The following is a 19,546-nucleotide window of genomic DNA, read 5'->3' as shown; positions in this document are numbered from 1 at the left end:
TTGTGTTACTGGCCCAGTTTCTGGCCACAGCTCCCCGGGAGCTGCTGGTGAACTCTGCTGGGCACCGACTCTGCTTCAGCTGAAGAGGAATAATATCCCAATTCCCCTGGAGATTAGCCCACCCTGCCGAAATCAAAGGGATATCTGAGTATTCCCTTGCCTGTGGGGAAAAGAGGAACAGGCTTAGGCAGAGGAGGGAAGGTCTAGATTAGAAATTAGGAAGAAATACTTTACTACAGGGCTGATGAGGCCCTGGAACAGAGAGGCTGTGGACTCTCCATCCCTGTAAATGTCCAAGGCCAGGCTGGACAAAGCTTGGAGTAGCCTGGGACAGTGCAAGGTGTCCCTGCCCATGGCAGGGGTGGGACTGGATGAGCTTTAAGGTAATTTCCAACCCAAACCATTCTGGGATTCTCAGATTCCAGGTGCTGCCAGCCTGGTCTGGAATTCCCCAGATTTGCACAAGCAGCTGGAGCAGGAGCTGTGGGGCTGCAGCTTCCTCAGCCCCTCCAGGTGATCCTTTTCCTTACAGCTGAGGTAACTTTCAAGCATTTTTACAATTAGAGGAGACTCTGGTTTTGTGTTTCCTGTCATGCATTTACCAGACAGCCCCCAGAGCACTGAAGAAATGGGTCTGACTCGGGCAGGGGGAGCAGGAGTTTGCTGCTCCGTTCAGATGGGCGTGAAGGATTCCCCACTTCTGGGAATCACCGCGGCTGTTGTTGCAACACTTCCGTGTTGTCGCTGCCACCTTTCCGAGAGGCTCCTGGCACAGCCTGACTCGATCTGCTCCCTTTTGGAGGCTCTCTCGCTTCCACTCGTCTCTCTTCCCTCCCCCACTTCTGCCCTGCCTTTAATGAATGACTTGTTGTGTAAATTCAGTCTTCTGTGTTTATTTTAATTTGTCTGCTCCTGATTAAGGAAAAATTCAGCTCCAGCTCCTGGCATTTACTGGGAAGCTCTTTCGAGCCTTTAACCCCACGTTCTCAAAGGAACCCAGGGATGCTGGGGCTGCTTCTTTTGCAGTGTCCAATTTAAACTCTCTTCAGAGACCTGGTTCTGGAGAGTGCAGTCACTGCTAAAAATGCCGGGGAGTTTCCAGCCTGGCACACTCAGGTTCCCGGGCGCTGGCCTGATTCTTCAAACAGGCTCCAGATTTCCACAGCAGAAGTGCTTATTACTAGCTCAGTCTCACATCTAGGACTAAAAGCAGCAGCTCTCAAGTTCTGTTTGTGTAAAGGTCAGCGCAGGCAGCAGCCTGGGAGCTGATGCAAGTGAAGGATTTCTCTTGTGGGCATTGGAGACCTGGGAGAATTCTGTCATCAGTTAAAATGCAGCAGAACGCTGCAGGCCTTAACGCTGAGGATCTCAGATGTTTTAGTTAATGGAGATGATTTATCTCTACACCTGCACTGACAGTTCTGCTAGGCAGCGGGGACAGGCATTTAAAGGTGTCATTGCTTGGTTTTCCTCACGTGCCACCACCAGAAGCGTTTCCTGCTCACAGCACAGCACAGGTGGATCCTTTCGGACTGTGCCCCCCTGCAGTCCATCAAACACTGAACAAATCCTCTTCCTCCTGCCTGAAAATCCCCTGCTCTCAACAATGGAGCCTTCAGCACGGGAATTCAGCCATTCCATCCCCTCCTCCTGGAGCTCTGAACCATAAACACTCCAGCAGGTTCCACAGGCTCTGCAGCAGAGCTCGCAGCCCTTGGGATCCAGGATCCAACCGCGGGAATGTGGGACAGGCTGGCAAAACCCCTGGGCCTGTGTGGGGGAATGAGGAGGGCACTGGAGCCTGTGAGAGCCACCCAGGGGTCCCAAGGAGCTCTGTCACTGCCAGCTCCCCGTGGGGCAGAGTTTGGAGGTGCAGAGGGGCAGGGTTTGGAGATCAGGGCTCTGCCCCACCTCAGCAGAGCCATTCTGTCCCCACGGGTCACCCCAAAGCTGTCCCTGCAGGAGGGGGAGGATCCAAGGACCCACTGGAGAGCCAGAGTCCTGTGTTGGTGTGGCTGCTCCCAGAGCTGGGTCCCTACGGGAATTCGAGGCCGCACCCTCCCAGGCTGCGGCTCTGGGTGGCTCCGTGGCCTTTCAGGCTGGTGCTCAGCTTGGCAGGACCTGTTCCATCCCTGTCCCTGTGAGCACATCCCTGTCCCTCCTGGCACACCCCTGTCCCTCCTGGCACACCCCTGTCCCTGCAGGCACATCCCTGTCCCTCCCGGCACGCCCCCATCCCTCCTGGCACATCCCCGTCCCTCCCGGCACGCCCCTGTCCCTCCTGGCACGCCCCTGTCCCTCCTGGCACACCCCTGTCCCTCCTGGCACATTCCTGTCCCTTCCGGCACATCTCTGTCCCTGCGGGCACACCCCTGTCCCTCCTGGCACATCCCTGTCCCTGTGGGCACATCCCTGTCCCTGTGGGCACACCCCTGTCCCTCCTGGCACATCCCTGTCCCTCCTGGCACATCCTTGTCCCTCCTGGCACACCCCTGTCCCTCCTGGCACATCCCTGTCCCTCCTGGCACATCCCTGTCCATTCTGGCACACCCCCGTCCCTCCCGGCACACCCCCGTCCCTCCTGGCACATCCCTATCCCTGTGGGCACATCCCTGTCCCTCCTGGCACATCCCTGTCCCTCCCGGCACACCCCCATCCCTCCCGGCACACCCCTGTCCCTCCTGGCACACCCCCGTCCCTCCTGGCACACCCCTGTCCCTCCTGGCACATCCCTATCCCTGCGGGCACATCCCTGTCCCTGTGGGCACACCCCTGTCCCTCCCGGCACATCCCTGTCCCTGCGGGCACATCCCTATCCCTGCGGGCACACCCCTGTCCCTCCTGGCACATTCCTGTCCCTCCTGGCACATTCCTGTCCCTCCTGGCACATCCCTGTCCCTGCGGGCACACCCCCATCCCTCCCGGCACATCCCTGTCCCTCCCGGCACATCCCTGTCCCTGTGGGCACATCCCTGTCCCTGCAGGCACACCCCCATCCCTCCCGGCACGCCCCCGTCCCTCCTGGCCCATGTCACCGTGCCACACGTGCTGAGCGCTGCCTCCAGCCCGGCTCACGCCGGGTCCCCGGGAGCCCCGGGCGCTGCACGGACCCGCACGGACCCGGCCGTGACCCGCACGGATCCCCCAGACACGGGCAGCAAAGCGAGCCGGGCCGGGCTGAGCAGGGGCTCGCTGCTCGCACCTCTGCAAGGTTTGTTCGCCCCCGCTGTGGGGTCTGTGAGCTCCCCCCGCCCGGCTGAGCCCCGGAGAGCCCGGGGCGGTTTCTGGGCACAAGCCCAGCTCGGCTCCCCTCGCCACGCCCGGGCTGGGCTCCTGCTGCGGGACCACATCGTCTCAGCTCACAGGGATAATGGGTGGAAAGAGCCTGGAGCCACCTGCTCAGTGGAGCAGCCAGGGATGGAGCAGATGCATTAAACCCGAGTGAAATTGCTGCGAACGAAGTGCAGGAGTTCCTGCAGCCCGGGGTTATCTGCTGCTTTCCCATTCCGAACCGACGGAGCATGGCCAGCTCTACTCATCAGCCTGAGCCCAGAGCCCTGGAAAAGCAGAAATTCCCTGCCTCGATGCTGTCCCTCCTCAAAGAGACTCCCAAAAAAGGCAGGCCCCATGCATCTTTCATGGGGCACTAAATAACTCACTCTGCTATCTATAATTTAATCCGAGCTGCAGAGGCTGAGGAGGGAGGGCTTTCGAGGGGGGAGATTTCTCTGCCTGCCTTGAGCCCAGAAACCGCTGCAGGCAGGGAGGGCTCAGGGAGGGGGCAGTGCCAGCCCAGGCCGGCTCTCCCAGCCCCACCCGGGCTCCCCCAGCTGCCCCCAGGCCGGGAGCAGGACGGGGCTGTTGAAAGCACATTTCCACTCCACAGCACAGATGTTCCCAGCCCGTGCCAAGAGAGCGGGAGAGGCTCAAAGAAAGCAAACATTGTCCCAGGGCAGAGCACAGCGAGCAGGGAGGAAGGTTTCTCTCTTTTTTTTGCTGTTATTATTATCACGATGATTTGGCAGCGTGGAAATGGATTTCTCTCGGGCCTGAGTCAGTTCAGCTCAGATCTATTCAGGATTTTATCCTGAAATCCAAGTGCCTCCCTGGCACAGGGACTCATGACCATGCCCAGTGCTGTCCTGTCCTTGTGTTTCCCTAATCCAACCCAAACTCTCTGTGTTTTCACATCCATCCTGGCTGTCTGGTGTCCCAGGCAGTTCATGCTGTAACAACAAGGAATTTTCCATCATAGGGACCAAGCGTTTCCTCCTTTCCTCGTGTTTGACGCTCAGATTTTGCCCACCCCACATTTGCTCTGAAACCGAAGCAGGAAATGGCAGCTTGAGAGGCAGGAGCTGGAGAGAGCCAGGAGATCCCAAAAAAGGCATTTTAGGGAGAAAGTGCTGACGCAACCCAGCAGTGCCGGATGCTGCAGCGTTGATAAATATTTGATTTAGTCTGAATAGGAAGGCATCATGTTCAGAATGACCTGAAAAAGAGGGAAGATGACAAATACAGTGCTGCTGAAAGGCAGATTCACACGGCGAGCATTCCTGAGGCTCACTCCGGTGTGCAAACTGCCTTAAATTGGAATGAAGTGGAGTTACCTGTGGGAAAGGCCTGCTCCAGGCCGGGGCGGGGCACTGACAGCCAAGGGATGCCTCTGCCTGTGCTTGGAAAGGCCCTGATTCAGTTTTCAGTCCTTGGCTGACGTGTGCTGTCAGAATTCCTGCACTGGCATCACAGGGGGCAGCTGGGGGGGCTGACAGGATCCCGGGAAAAACGTTTTCACTACCCAGTACTTCCCAGTCCTGGTGGGTTTGGGGTTTTTGACATGACTGAGTTTCTCTCTCTCTTTTTAGAGCCATTTCCCTTGGCTGTGCTTGTCAGCTCTCCCTTCCCATCCGTCCCCCTCTGACAAACACCAGGTTCTGATCCAGCTCTCAGTTCAGCTCCTGCCTCCGGGCTCTCCACTCCCCTTGCTTTTCTTCAGGCTTTTCCTCACTTTCCTTGAGGAGCTGCTTTGTGTTTCTGGCTCCCCTCAGTTCAGCACGAGGGGAGCTGAACTGAGCTGGGCTCCCTCTCTCCCTCCCTGCCCTGCAGCTCTGGCTCGCGTGGGATGCTCGGGGCTCCAGTGTGCAGCCAAAACCGGGCAGAGGGAAACAACAAGTGCTTTTCTCCTCAGTGAGCCGGGAGCTGCTCTAGACAAACCCATTCTTCCCACACTGCATGAAGCACAACCTGCCCTTGTTAGAGCATTCAGCGAGGAAAAGCCCCACTTCCTCACACGAGCGCTCTGGAGGATCCCAGTTCCATCTCCTGGGGTCTGCAGCGGGGTTTGCAGTGGGTGGTGCTGGGAGCAGGGCCAGGAACCTGCCAGGCATCCCAGGGAACACGCTGTGTATGGATTGTCATCTTCAGATAGGGCCAGGGAGCCTGCTATTAAGGATGTTTTCCCCAAAGGAGCGTTTTATCCATCGGCTGATGGATTTCGCAGCCCTGGCCAGGAGGATGCTGAGAAATGAACTTCAGCACTGGATGCAGAGCCAGCCCAGCAGTCAAACCTCTGAGCTTGGGGGGATTCTAGCTGGAATTTCAGCTCAGCCCAGACTTCCCTCGAGTGCCTGAGCCAGCAAGAGCCCCGCAGTGTCCCAGCTTTCCTCAGGCAGGCTGGGAGCCGGGAGTACCCGCAGTGCTGGTGGGGCTCTGCGGGGCCAGGGGCTTCCCTGAGCCCCTGCACTGCATCCCCCGGCCCGGAGCGGCTCCGCGGGCACAGCAGGGCGGGGACCGCCCCCGGCAGCGCCGCTCCCATCGGCATTCCCATCTCCCCAGGAGGAAAGGCTGCGTGCCCGGGTGGTCCCAGGGTGGCTCCGGGTGGAAGCTGCAGTCCCTGCAGGGCAGCTGCCCCCTCGGGGGGCTGGCAGGGGGCAGGGGGTGACCCCAGCCAGGCTCTCGGGGGACATCCCGTGCCAATCAGGGCTGGCTGCGGGCGGGAGGAAACTTCGGCCGGGCTCAGTCCTCTCTCCTCTCTGGATAAGCATCTCCTGAGCCCGGGGCCACTCGCGGTGGAGCCGTCCCTGGGGCTGATCCCCCTCCATCTGCTCAGCACTGGCAGCACGGGGTGGATTTAGCCTGAGATCACTCCAGGCGCAGCACACGGCCCTGTGCCCGAGCCGTGCCCGCCGCACCGCTGGCTGACAGCCTGGCATTCCCCTGGGAGGTCACCATCCTGTCACCACCCCGAGCTCACACCCCGGCCCAGGGACACCTGCCCTGCGGGGAGGAGGGACCGTGACATCCACCAGCGCCTCCTGCCCCTTCCTCTGCCATCCTGCTCCACCTCCCTAACCCCAAATACACACCAGGGTGTGGTGCCAAACCCTGTGGGGTGGGCAGGAGGTGGCCAAAGGCTCTGGACTCTGGCAGCACTGGGTTGGAAATCCCGGTTTTGTGTCTCTGTGCCGAGGAACTGTCGTGTCCCCAAACCTCAGTGTGGAGGGGCGGAGGTGACCACTGTGCCACTATTCCACCTCAGAGCGCCCAGAGGAGGCAGAACTGGGGCATCCCACAGCGACGCTGTGACAGCCTGAGGGCAGCAGGGCAGCACTCGTGGAGCAGGGATGGGACCGCCGGGAAAGCCGCGGGGACGCGGAGGGGACAGAGGGATGGCTCGCCCCGGCTGATACCGGGCGCGGAGGGCTGGGTCAGCCGGGCGGTGCCGCGGAACCCGGGGTGACGCTGGGGACAGCGGGGCGGGCGGGGCACGGCCGCCCGTGCCGCCAGCGGCACCTCCCCGCTCCCCCCCTTCCCCCGCTCCGCTCCCTCTTCCTCCTCCTCCCGTCTCCCTCTCCCGAGCCAGCCCGGCCGGGGGAGGAGCCGGCCGCGCACAAAACCTCCCGCCCGGCCCCTCCGGGCCCCGCACCGGCACCGGCACCGGCGGCGCCCAGCGCCCGCCCGGGGCCATGCGCGCCGCGGCGGGGCCGGGGCCGGCGGGGCCGGGGCAGGGCGGCGGCCGCCCGCGGCCATGAGCGCGGCGGGGCCGGGCGGCGGCCCCGGGCGGCGGCGGCGGGCGGGGGGCGGCGGGGCGAGCCCGGCGGGGCGGCCGCGGGCGGGGGGCGGGCGGCGGCGGCGGGCGCTGCGCTCGCTGGGCAGCCTGGCCGGGCGGCTGCTCCGCACCTGGGCGCGCCTGGCCGGGGGGCGCGGGGGCCGCCGCGCCGCCCCCGAGGATGACGAGGGCGGGTTCCGGGGGGGGTCGCGGCGGCGGCTCGGCGGGGCGGCCCCGGCGGCGGCGGGGGGCGATGCGGGAGGCGATGCGGGAGCGGGCGGCGGGGAGCGGCCGCCGGGCGCGCAGGGGCTGCGGAACCACGGCAACACCTGCTTCATGAACGCCGTGGTGCAGTGCCTGAGCAACACGGCGCCGCTGGCCGAGCGCCTGGCGCTGGGCCGGTACCGCGCCCGCGGCGCCCGCGCCGAGGTCACGCAGCGGCTTGCGGCCCTGGTCCGAGCGCTCTGGACCCGCCAGTACACCCCGCAGCTCTCCGCAGAGTTCAAGGTACCGAGCGGCCCCGCCCCGCGGCCCCCGCGCGGCCCCAGCTCACCCCGGCCCCAGCGGCACCCCCAGCTCGCAGCGGCACAGCACCCGGCACACCCTCCCACAGCTCCCTCCAGCCCCCCCGAACCCACTGAGATCCATCCCAGCCCCCCCGAACCCACTGAGATCCATCCCGACACCCCGAACCCACTGAGACCCCTCCCAGCCCCCGAACCCACTGAGATCCATCCCAGCCCCCCCGAACCCACTGAGATCCATCCCAGCCCCCCGAACCCACTGAGACCCTTCCCAGCCCCCCCGAACCCACTGAGATCCATCCCAACCCCCCCCCGAACCCACTGACACCCCTCCCAGCCCCCCCGGACCCACTGAGACCCCTCCCAGCTCACATCACCTACTCCCGTGCCTCACCCTCCCCGCCCTGCCCCGCTAGACACCCCCAGCCCTGTTGCTGTCACCTCCCTCTGGCCTGTCACCTCCCTGCTGCCCCCTGAGCTCCCGCGGGTGGCTGAGCTGAGCTCCCAGCCCTGGCCGTGCCACGGAGCCCTGAGGGCGAGCTGGTGCTGGCTGTGATCACGGGTAAGGCAGGATGTTGTCCCAGGAGCCAAATTCAGTGGCCTCAGGCTCTGTCCCTGAGCGTGTCCCACACCTCTGCCAGGCTCATGCCAGTGTGCCAGGGAACAGTGTCCAGCCTGGCATCGCAGCTCCCCACGCTCAGGGACACGTGTCCCCCGCCCGAGTGACATTTCCTCGGTGCTGCCAATAAACGGCTGCTGCCGCTGAACTTTGCAAAGCGCCCGGGGGAGCTCCCGGGAAGCCGAGCCCTGCCCTGCCATGGGCTGCACTGAGTTGATGCCACCCGAGTGCTCGGGGCAGGTGGGACCTGAGGGTCCCCATGGCTGCACTGGCCCATCTGGACTTCGTTGCGGTTTTCCCTGTGTCCCCTCCTGGCCGCTGGAAGCTGGGACACCACAGAGCCTCTGTCTCAGCTGCGTGTGCTCGGTGTCCCCACCGCCCTGCTGGCCCCGGGGTGGCCGTGATGTCCCTGCAGAGGCAGGACGAGGGCAGAGGCTGTTGCAGGGATGGAGCAGGGATGGTTTTGGGGTGGGTGCTGAACAAGAACCGTTCATCAGCGCCCGCCCCGCCCGTGTCTTGCAGAACATCGTCTCCAAGCACAGCTCGCAGTTCCGGGGCAATGCTCAGCACGACGCGCTCGAGTTCCTGCTCTGGCTGCTGGACCGAATGCACGAGGACCTGGGCGCCGCCTCCCCCGCCCAGCAGAGCCGCGGCCCCACGCAGGTGGGTGCCCCCCGGCTCGGGGGGAGGCGTTCGGGCCAGGCGTGGGACCAGGGACGCCGGGCTGTGGTGCCAGGCGGTGGGATGGAGCTGGGCCCCGCCCCGCTGGGGATGGGGATGCTGCGGCTCGGTCGGTGCGCGGGTGGAAGGATGGTGGGAGCCGAGTGTTGCGGGGATGGGCAGGGGCTGGAGAGTGCTGGGAGAGTGGGGGTGTCGGCAGGAGCCCATCCAGCTGAGCATCCTGGCTCTGGGGGGCATCCTGGTCCTTCGTGAGGAGGAGATGCAGCCACCCCCCCCCCCGTCCTTCCCTGCCTCCAGCTAAGCCCGCTGTAATTACAGCTCGGCGGCTTTGCTGCTGGCAAAATGAGTAATTAAGTCTTCCTCAATCCATCTGCGATCAGGCATTGCCCTGGCCCTGGCCCTGGTCCTCCCTGCCTCCTCCTTCCCCCTCCTTCCCCCTCCTTCCCCGTTCCTTCCCCGCCTGCTGCTGCCCGCTGGGCGCTGCCTGTTGCAGGAGATGGATTTGAGCTGTTGTCGTTTGACCCGTGAGCTCAGCTCAGCAGTGTGTTGTTCCCGCTTTGGGGTGACACCCGGCCCAGCACTGAGCTGTCCCCACTCTGGGGGTGACACCCAGCCCAGCACTGAGCTGTCCCCACTCTGGGGGTGACACCCAGCCCAGCACTGAGCTGTCCCTGCTTTGGGGTGACTCCCATCCTGGGCACAGGGAGCGTGGGAGCATCTCCCCCTCCCTGTGCCCAGCTTGGGGTGCCATGGCTGTGCCGTGGGTGAGGGTTGGGGTCCTGGGCAGACCCTGCCCAGCCTCCAGCACAGCTCTGTCCCACAGGGAGAGCTCGGTGTGGTGCCCATCTCTGGAGAGGCTGCGCTGCCTGGCCAGGGCCCTGCAGCCATCCGTGCACTGACCTGAGCTGGCCTCAGCCCTGCCACCTTTCCCGGGAGCCCTGTGGATGCCCCAGGTTTTTTGGGAGAGCCCGGCAGCTCCCGTTAAATGTCAGGTGCCCACGTGTGCCACGAGCTGTGGTGAGGTGCCAGCTGGAGGTGGTGCCACGGCAATGGCCGAGGACCTCCCAGGCTCTGGGGAGGGGACCCTTTGTGTGTCCCTCAGCACCCCTGGTTTTGCCTGGCATCCCTCAGTTTTTGCCCCTTTTGGCGATGCCACCCGCGTGTCACCGTGTGCCCCCGCCCTTGGGGAGGGACGCCCGGCAGGGACGTGACCCTCAATAAACGGCTGGCAAGTGCCTGGTGTGAGGAGGGGCCAGAGTGGGGGCCAAGGCTTGGCTGCCAGGAGGGCTGGAGGAGGAGGCACCCCTTGGATTTCTGGGGAATTTTAGGGGCCCTGTAGGGCACAGACACCATCCAGGTCCCCTCTCAGCCACACCAGATGGACCCCAGTGCCAGGCAGACCGTCAGGACACGTCAGGCTCAGCAGGACCTGGTGCCAGCAGATGGCATTGAGGAAAATCCACCTCGCGGCCAAAATCTTCAGTGATTTTCAATCTTACTCGAGACACCAAAAAGTCACTGTCTTTCCCCAAAACAGCCCAGGTTTTTTTACTGACACAGCCTGGAGGGCACAGCAGTGCCAGGCAGGCAGGTGCCAGAGTCTCTTTGGCATCACCTTCAGCCCATCCTCGTGCCATAGGGACACCAAAGCTGGGCTTGGTTCACTAGGACGTGTCCCTGACCCCCTGAAGGACATGTCCCTCACGCTGTCACCTCGGTCACCACTTGTCTCTTGCCCCTGCAGCCTGGCAAGGACGGGAGCAGCGGTGCCAGCAGGTCTCCCCCCGGCACCCAGCACCCCCGGGGGCAGAGCTTCGTGCAGAGCCACTTCCAGGCCCAGTACAGGTCAGTGGGGGCACGGATCGGCCCACAGGGGGCTTTGCCCTTCTGTGAGCCCTGGGTGGGCACAGTGAGCCCAGGGAAGGGATAAAACAGGGAGAATTTCCATCCATCCATCCATCCATCCATCCATCCATCCATCCATCCATCATCCATCCATCCATCCATCCATCCATCCATCCATCATCCATCCATCCATCATCCATCCATCATCCATCCATCATCCATCATCCATCCATCCATCCATCATCCATCATCCGTCATCCATCCATCATCCCTCCATTCATCCATCCATCATCCCTCCATCCATCCATCATCCATCCATCCATCCATCATCCATCCATCCATCCATCATCCATCCATCCATCCATCCATCCATCCATCATCCATCCATCATCCATCCATCATCCATCCATCCATCATCCATCCATCATCCATCATCCATCCATCATCCATCCATCCATCCATCATCCATCCATCCATCCATCCATCATCCATCCATCCATCATCCATCCATCATCCATCCATCCATCCATCCATCATCCATCCATCCATCCATCCATCATCCATCCATCCATCATCCATCCATCATCCATCCATCCATCCCACCCCAGCCATGGGAGCTCCTTCCCCTACAAGCAGCTGAAAGTGTCCAAGGCCAGGCTGGACAGGGACAGTGACCTGCTCCAGTGGCGGTGTCCCTGCCCATGGCGGTGTCCCTGCCCACGGTGCTGTCCCTCCCACGGTGCTGTCCCTGCCCACGGTGCTGTCCCTCCCACGGTGCTGTCCCTCCCACGGTGCTCTCTGAAGGTCCCTCAAACCCAAACCAGGCTGTGCTTCTGCCGCAGGGCTCGGGACTGTCCCAGCCCCCCAGCACGAGGGTGCCCCGCCATGGGACACCCCACGCGCTCCTCTGGCTGGGACTCGTGGGATGCTCAGGCCTCCCTGTCCCCAAGCCACGGCACTGCAGGCAGCAGGGGACACGTGTGGCGCCACACGCCCTTCCTCCTCTCTCAATTAATCCCTCGTCCTATATCTGAAAAAAGGCACTTTAATTATCCCTGCTCCACGTGCCAGAGCCGTCTGTGCGCTGAAGGATTTATTAATTTGTGCGGCTGTTTCCCAGGCAGCTCAGTGGCTCTTTGAGGTGACAAATAACAAGGACTCCGGATTTTGCTTTGGATTTTAATTTACTTTTTCCCTTTTTGTTGAACAAAAAAGGTGGGGGGGGGGGAGGGGGATATAACCCCCTGCCCACCCCCCAGAAAAAAAAACAACCAAACCCCCCCCCAAAAAAAAACCCACAAAAAACCAAAACAAAACAAACTAAAACCAATAAAACAGAATTAAAATACAGAATTAAGAAGAATCAGCAGTCAGTGGCTGTTGGTGCCAGGGATGATGGATTTGGGGTGGGGTGTCTGGGATGATGGATTTGGGCTGGGGTACCTGGGATGATGGATTTGGGCTGGGGTTCCTGGGATGACAGATTTGGGGTGGGTACCTGGGATGACGGATTTGGGCTGGGGTACCTGGGATGATGGATTTGGGCTGGGGTTCCTGGGATGATGGATTTGGGGTGGGTACCTGGGATGATGGATTTGGGGTGTGGTACCTGAGATGACGGATTTGGGGTGTGGTACCTGAGATGACGGATTTGGGCTGGGGTACCTGGGATGATGGATTTGGGCTGGGGTTCCTGGGATGACGGATTTGGGGTGGGTACCTGGGATGATGGATTTGGGCTGGGGTACCTAGGATGACGGATTTGGGGTGTGGTACCTGGGATGACGGATTTGGGCTGGGGTACCTGGGATGATGGATTTGGGCTGGGGTACCTGGGATGATGGATTTGGGCTGGGGTACCTGGGATGACGGATTTGGGCTGGGGTACCTGGGATGATGGATTTGGGCTGGGGTACCTGGGATGACGGATTTGGGCTGGGGTACCTGGGATGACGGATTTGGGCTGGGGTTCCTGGCCTCAGCCCCAGGGTGGGCTCTCGGGGGGCCGTGCCCGCTCGGCTGACCCTGCCCGTCCATTTGCCAGGTCCTCCCTGACGTGCCCTCACTGCCTGAGGCAGAGCAACACCTTCGACCCCTTCCTGTGCATCTCCCTGCCCATCCCGCTGCGCCAGACCAGGTGAGCCCACGTCCAGCCCGGCGGGACGGCAGTGTGCATTTTTGGGGGTAAATAACGAAGGCGGGAGGCGGCGGCAGCCCCGGGCACAGGTGACAGCGGTGTCCGGCGGGTGTCGGCCACGCGGGGCTGCCGCGGCGGCGCTGAGGCGTGTCCCCGCGCTGTCCCCAGGCCTCTGAACGTCACGCTGGTGCTGCAGTGCGAGCGCTGGCGCTTCGTGCGGGTGGGCCTGGCCGTGCCGCTGCTGGGCACCGTGGCCGACCTGCGGGAGATGGTGGCGCGGCACGGCCGCGTCCCCGCCGAGCAGGTACCGGGCCGGGGCGGGGCGGGGAGCGGCGCTGGGCGGTGCTGAGCGGTGCTGAGCGGTGCTGAGCCCCCGTCCCGCAGGTGATCCTGGCCGAGGTGTCCCCGCGGGGGCTCCTGCGCTCGCTCGCCGACCCCGAGGCGCTGCGGGCGGCCGGCGAGGCCGCGCCCGTCTACGCCTTCCAGCCGCCGCCCGCCCGCCGCGCAGGTACCGCCGCGCGCTCCCATTGGCTGCGGCCGCCGGCCCGCCCCGCGCCCATTGGCTGAGAGCTCCCGCGCTGTGCTGGGATTGGCGCGGGGCGGGGGGGAACGGCCCCGTGATTGGCGGGGGAGAGTGGATCCCTCATGGGATTGGCAGGGGGGAGTGGATCCCTCACTGGGATTGGTGGGAGGGAGTGGATCCCTCACTGGGATTGGCGGGAGGGAGTGGATCCCTCATGGGATTGGCAGGGGGGAGTGGATCCCTCATGGGATTGGCAGGGGGGAGTGGATCCCTCATGGGATTGGTGGGAGGGAGTGGATCCCTCACTGGGATTGGCGGGAGGGAGTGGATCCCTCATGGGATTGGCGGGAGGGAGTGGATCCCTCATGGGATTGGCAGGGGGGAGTGGATCCCTCATGGGATTGGTGGGAGGGAGTGGATCCCTCACTGGGATTGGCGGGAGGGAGTGGATCCCTCATGGGATTGGCAGGGGGGAGTGGATCCCTCATGGGATTGGCAGGGGGGAGTGGATCCCTCATGGGATTGGCAGGGGGGAGTGGATCCCTCATGGGATTGGTGGGAGGGAGTGGATCCCTCACTGGGATTGGCGGGAGGGAGTGGATCCCTCATGGGATTGGCGGGGGGAGTGGATCCCTCATGGGATTGGTAGTGGGGAGTGGATCCCTCATGGGATTGGCAGGGGGGAGTGGATCCCTCATGGGATTGGTGGGAGGTGGTGGATCCTTCACTGGGATTGGTGGGGGGGAGTGGATCCCTCATGGGATTGGTAGTGGGGAGTGGATCCCTCATGGGATTGGCGGGGGGAGTGGATCCCTCATGGGATTGGCAGGGGGGAGTGGATCCCTCATGGGATTGGTGGGAGGTGGTGGATCCTTCACTGGGATTGGTGGGGGGGAGTGGATCCCTCATGGGATTGGCAGGGGGGAGTGGATCCCTCATGGGATTGGCGGGGGGAGTGGATCCCTCATGGGATTGGCAGGGGGGAGTGGATCCCTCACTGGGATTGGTGGGAGGTGGTGGATCCCTCATGGGATTGGTGGGAGGGAGTGGATCCCTCATGGGATTGGTGGGAGGGAGTGGATCCCTCACTGGGATTGGTGGGAGGTGGTGGATCCCCTCGTTTGGATTGGCGGGAGTGGATCTCTCACTGGGATTGGCGGGAGGGAGTGGATCTCTCACTAGGGCTGGTGGGAGGTTGTGGATCCCCTCATTTGGATTGGTGGGAGGGAGTGGATCCCTCACTGGGATTGGTGGGAGGTGGTGGATCTCTCACTGGGATTGGTGGGGTAGTGGATCCTCCCTGCTGTGATTGGTCAGAGGCAGCTGCACCCCCCCGGCAATGGGGGAGGCAGTCTGTGCTGGGATTGGTGGGAAGTGGATCTCTCAGGCTGGGATTGGTGGCAGCAGTGGTGTTGGGCAGGGCCGTGGCACTAATTAACCCAGCGCTAACGAGAGCCCCCCATTCCCGGCCCGCAGGGTGTCCCCGCAGCCTCCCCACGTCCCCCGCGGTGCCGCGGCCGGAGGGGCCGCGCCTGCTGCCCAGCGCCGCCCGCTCCTCCGACTGCCTGCACCGCGCGCCCGGCGGCCGCATCCTGCTGCTGCTCTGCAACACGGCGGGCACGGGGCCGCAGCTCGCCAGGTACTGCCACCCGCCTGCCACCCGCCTGCCACCCGCCTGCCACCCGCCTGCCACCCGCCTGCCACCCGCCTGCCACCCCCGCCTGCCACCTGCCTGCCACCCGCCTGCCACCCTGTCCTACCCACTCCCTGCCCCTGTGACACCCAGCCACGTGTCCCTGCTGCCCGTGCCCAGGTTCGGGCCGCCGCTGGTGCTGCGGGAGGAGCGCGGCGTCTCCTGGGAGCAGCTGCAGCAGAACATCCTGGCCCAGCTGAGGGGGGTCCTGCGGGGAGAGGTCCGGCCACAGGTGAGCCCGGGGAACGGCCCTGTCCCCTGAAAGCCATCAGATTTTGGGGGCTGTCTTTGCCCCGTGTCCCAAAGCCTGGCTTGGCCAGGTGCTGCTGCTGGGCAGGGGATCCCTGTCCCCTGGTGACCCCAGAGCCCCCTGTCCCCTCACAGGGCACGGGAGCCCTTTTCCGGATCCGCCTGGCCGGGGGCTCGGCCCCCTGCACCTACCTGTCCCCTCAGGATCCCCGTCCTCTCTGCCACCCTGCCATCGACAGGTAAGGGGCTGCAGGGACAGGACTGTCCTCAGGATGTCCCCTCAACCCCTGGAGGTGGCCAGTGGCATCGCCATGAGTGGGCACAGCGTCCCTGTGCACGGCTGTGTTGTCACCATGGGTGGCCAGCGGTGACACCTTGGGTAGCCACAGTGGTGGTCACTCTGCTGCCCCAGCACTGGGTCCCCGGCAGCGCTCCCACTGTGGGAGGTGGCGGCTGTCCCTGCCTGCCACCACGGGCTGGCAAGGAGGTGTCCCCACGGGGACAGGGGCTCTGGGGACATCTCACCCTGTCCTCCCCTCAGGGCCCTGCAGCTGTGCGGGGCCGGGGGCCCTCCCCACGTGAGGCTGACGGTGGAGTGGGACACGAGCACCAAAGAGAGGTGAGTCCCCTGCGCCCGGGCTGGGGGGACGCCCCGGCACTCGTGTCACCCTCGCTGGTGACGCGTCCCCCCAGGCTGTTCGGGAGCATCCAGGAGGAGGAGGTGCAGGACGCGGAGAGCGTGCGGCAGCAGCAGCAGGCGCACGGGCAGCAGCACAGCTGCACCCTGGACGAGTGCTTCCAGCTCTACACCAAGGAGGAGCAGGTACGGGCACCCCCGGGCCGGCCCACGCCCTGCCCACCCCTGGCACGGGGACTGCTGGACCTTGTGCTGCTGGGGGTGGCTGTGGAGGTGGCGGGGGTGACAGGGAGGGACGTGGCCATGACGTGGTGTCCCCAGCTGGCCCCGGACGATGCCTGGCGCTGCCCGCACTGCAAGGTGCCCCAGCAGGGCACGGTGAAGCTCAGCCTGTGGACGCTGCCCGACATCCTCATCATCCACCTGAAGCGCTTCCGGCAGGTGGCCGAGCAGCGGCACAAGCTCACCACGCTGGTGAGGTTCCCGCTGCGGGGGCTGGACATGGCCCCGCACGTGGCACAGCGGGGCCAGCCCGGGGGGCAGCTCCTGGGGCGCTGGGCGCCCTGGCAGCCCCCCCTGCGCCTGCCCCCGGGCTGCCCCCGCGACCACCTGTACGACCTGTACGCCGTCTGCAACCACCACGGCAGCATGCAGGGCGGCCACTACACCGGTGAGCGGCGACGCTGGGGCCGGGGGGTGCCACGGGGGTGCCATGGGGCAGGGCAGAGGGGAGCCGGGGTGCAGGGGACATTCAGGATGGCATTGCAGCCACCCCAGAGCATGCAGGGCACCGGGACGTGTCCCCCAGCACCATCCCGCTCCCCCAGCGTGTCCCTGCACCATGTGGCTCCTGGTCGCCCCTGCGCCCCGGGGCTCGGGGCATCCCGGGACAGAGCCCCCGTCCCCGCTCACCGCGTGCCCTCTCGCCCCCAGCGTTCTGCTGCAACGCCCTGGACGGGCGCTGGTACAGCTACGACGACAGCCGGGTGGAGGGGGTGCGCGAGGCCGAGGTGAGCACCCGCAGCGCCTACATCCTCTTCTACCAGCGCCGCCGCGCCGCCGGCTCCGGCACGGGTGAGCCCCACATGCCTGCCCCCCGCGCCCCGGCACTGCCGTGGGGTCACGCACAGCCCTACGCGTGACCCACACCCGTGTGCACACGCCTGCCTCGGCCCCCTGCACGCGTGTGCGTGCTGCTGCACCACCCCTACGCGTGTGCGCGCCCCCATCCCACCCTGTCCCACCCTGTCCCAGCCCGTCCCACCCTGTCCCACCCCGTCCCACCCTGTCCCACCCTGTCCCAGCCCGTCCCACCCTGTCCCACCCCGTCCCACCCCGTCCCACGCCCGCCGCTCCCCGCAGGGCACTGGGTGTTCCGCCTGGCCGCCTCGGAGCCCCGCGCCGACCCCCGCACCGACCCCGACCCCTCGGGCTCCGTCGCCGCCCCGGAGAACGGTGAGGCTCAGGATGCTCAGCCCCGGTTCCCCCCCGCGCCCCCCGCCCGCCCTGACCGTGGTTTCCCCGCAGGCGGGTTCGAGGCGCGGCCCCCGGTGCGGGGTCTGCAGGGGCTGCACGGTCGCAGCCTCAGCGTCCGGACCGCCCCCGCCGGACCCCCGGGACAGGGGGAGCCGGCCCCCCCCCCGCGCCCCCCGACGGCTCCGCCGGGCCGCCAGCGCCGAGGGGACCCCGCGCCGGCCGCCCCCGGGCCCCGGCAGCCCCGGGGCCGCGGGGCCGCAGGGGGACGCGGGTGTCCCCCCGGGCCGCTGCCCCCCCGGCCCCTCGGCGCTGGGGCGGTCGCGGAGCTCGGCCAGCCTCCCGCCCCGGCCCGAGGGGGGGCTGCGCAGATCCGCCTCGCTGGGCAGGGGCGCGGCGGGGCCGCCCCCGGCCGCCCGGGGTGCCCCCGGGGCCACCCTGCAGCGCGGCCGGCAGCTCCTCGGGCCCCTGCGCCCCGCGGCCGTGCCCGAGTCCAGCTTCTGAGCCGTGCGTGGGGGCACCACCCCCAGGAGCTGCACAGCTGGTCCTGAACGGATCGGGGAGCTCCCAGTGTGGGGTGTCCCACCGCAAGGATGCCTGAACCAGGGATCCCAAACCAGGAACATCCCGACCGAGGGCATCCTGATCTGGGGGCTCCCAACCCAGGGACTTCTGAGCCCAAGGAAAACCAAACCAGGATATCCTGACCCAGAGGCTCCCAAATGGAATCCTGACATGGGGGCTCCTGCCTGACCCAGGGCACTCCAGATCCAGAAGCATTCCAAACCAGGACCATCCCTAGCTGGGGGTTTCAGACCCGGGCTCATCCCAAACTGGGCTCATCCCGAAGTGGTGGCTCTGAACCCGGGAGTCTCCCAGTGCGGGGCCATCCCAAACAGGGCAGGCGGGTGCATGGTCCCCAACTCTGCAGCACCAGAGTATTTATTGTACCAGGAGAGTTTTATTCAGAGACGCTTTTTGTTTTCTAAAAGGCGACTATTTGGGGGTGGGGGGGTCCCCCACACCTCGGTCTATGCAATCCCCGATTCCTGCAGCCAGCTTTTGTACGGGGCTCTACCCCACCGCCGGCGGTTTCTATTAAAGACACGTGAAACAAACCCAGTGTCCATCCCAGGGGAAAAGGGCTCTGTGTCCCTTGGGGGCAGTTCTGCTCCTGCAGTGGGGATCAGCCCAGGATCAGGGGTCAGTCCTGGCTGGATCCTGCCGTGTGGGGTGGCTGTTTCTGGGGGAGGTGGACCCTGCCCCATCCCATGGCACGCGACCCATAACGTTCCCTATAAAACACCAAACCACCATTTTATCACCCAAACGCTCTCCATCTCCCATTCCTCCCCCCAAGGCCGGGGCAGGAAGGAAAGGCCAGCGCCTCGGGGCAGTTCTCAGCGAGTGGCACACGGATTTATTGGATTTATTGATTGCTTTGGGGTGCTGGTGCCCCCCGGTGCCCACCTGGGGCGGGGGGCACAGCGCGAGCGGGGCGGGGGCGAAGCGCTGCCATTTCCATCCTCCCTCTCGCCCCGGCCGGGCGGGAATGGCTCCAGATAAAACAAATCTCTCTATAATTTCTCTCTCTCTGTACAAATATAGAATATATATATATATATCTCTCTGCCGATATATATATACAGATCTTCTCTCTCTGGAAAGGATAAAAGGTTAATTTGTCTGTGCATGCACGACCAAAGCCACCAAGCCCCGGGGACAGCGGGTGCCGAGGGACGTGCACCTCCCCTGCCAGCACCCGGAGAGCCGGGGGGACACATCCTGCATCCCCAGGTTATTGCTGGTCAGGTCCCATCCTGCTCCCAGACAAGCAGAGGAGGAAGAAGCCGAAGAAAGGAAATCCCACTGCAAAGCGCCAGCGAGCTCCTTGTCACCTGGCCAGCACCCAGCGGCACCCGCCTCGGGGCACAGAGGATGTGGTGGCATCGCCCCAGGGTCGTGGGTGCTGCGGGGCAGGGGGGCAGGCACCCGGTTCAAAGGCAAAGTCTGGATAAGGCGAACAAAAATGAACTAAAGAACAGCGGCCGCCCCCAAACCGGGCGCTTTGCCACCCAAAAGTGGCCCGTGGCCCTCGGTGCCGGTGGCCGGTGCTG

General features: G+C 64.6%; 2 protein-coding genes across 2 annotated transcripts in view; one reads left to right on the top strand and one right to left on the bottom strand.

Moving 5' to 3' along the window:
- The first annotated feature begins 1,740 nt into the window (after positions 1-1,740).
- Positions 1,741-18,547, top strand: USP43 (ubiquitin specific peptidase 43). The gene is made up of 18 exons (XM_053995066.1): positions 1,741-1,772; positions 2,985-3,228; positions 6,539-6,735; positions 7,156-7,555; positions 8,714-8,854; positions 10,617-10,717; positions 12,762-12,854; positions 13,023-13,158; positions 13,239-13,362; positions 14,854-15,016; positions 15,191-15,302; positions 15,455-15,558; positions 15,861-15,938; positions 16,013-16,142; positions 16,278-16,626; positions 16,890-17,030; positions 17,319-17,411; positions 17,484-18,547. The coding sequence occupies exons 1-18, from the start codon at positions 1,741-1,743 to the stop codon at positions 17,978-17,980; spliced, it is 3,135 nt and encodes a 1,044-aa protein (XP_053851041.1). The 3' UTR covers positions 17,981-18,547.
- ARHGAP44 (Rho GTPase activating protein 44) overlaps positions 18,371-19,546 on the bottom strand; it is a 24,368-nt gene continuing 23,192 nt past the window's right edge. The window contains 1 exon segment of the mRNA XM_053994842.1: positions 18,371-19,546. This exon segment is cut by the window's right edge and continues 195 nt beyond it. The gene's annotated coding sequence lies outside the window, so the exon portion shown is untranslated.

The sequence above is a fragment of the Vidua macroura genome, chromosome 19 (assembly GCF_024509145.1).
Source record: "Vidua macroura isolate BioBank_ID:100142 chromosome 19, ASM2450914v1, whole genome shotgun sequence".
NCBI classification, from domain to species: domain Eukaryota; kingdom Metazoa; phylum Chordata; class Aves; order Passeriformes; family Viduidae; genus Vidua; species Vidua macroura.
Note: the sequence above shows the minus strand (reverse complement) of the source record. Positions and strands in the feature narration are given on the sequence as shown.

Coding starts and splice junctions, on each gene's coding strand:
- USP43 (XM_053995066.1), top strand. CDS start 1,741: ATGTGGGACAGGCTGGCAAAACCCCTGGGCCT. Junction 6,736..7,155: donor GCGGTGCCGCGGAACCCGGG/GTGACGCTGGGG, acceptor CTCGCTGGGCAG/CCTGGCCGGGCGGCTGCTCC. Junction 15,303..15,454: donor GGGGAGAGGTCCGGCCACAG/GTGAGCCCGGGG, acceptor GTCCCCTCACAG/GGCACGGGAGCCCTTTTCCG.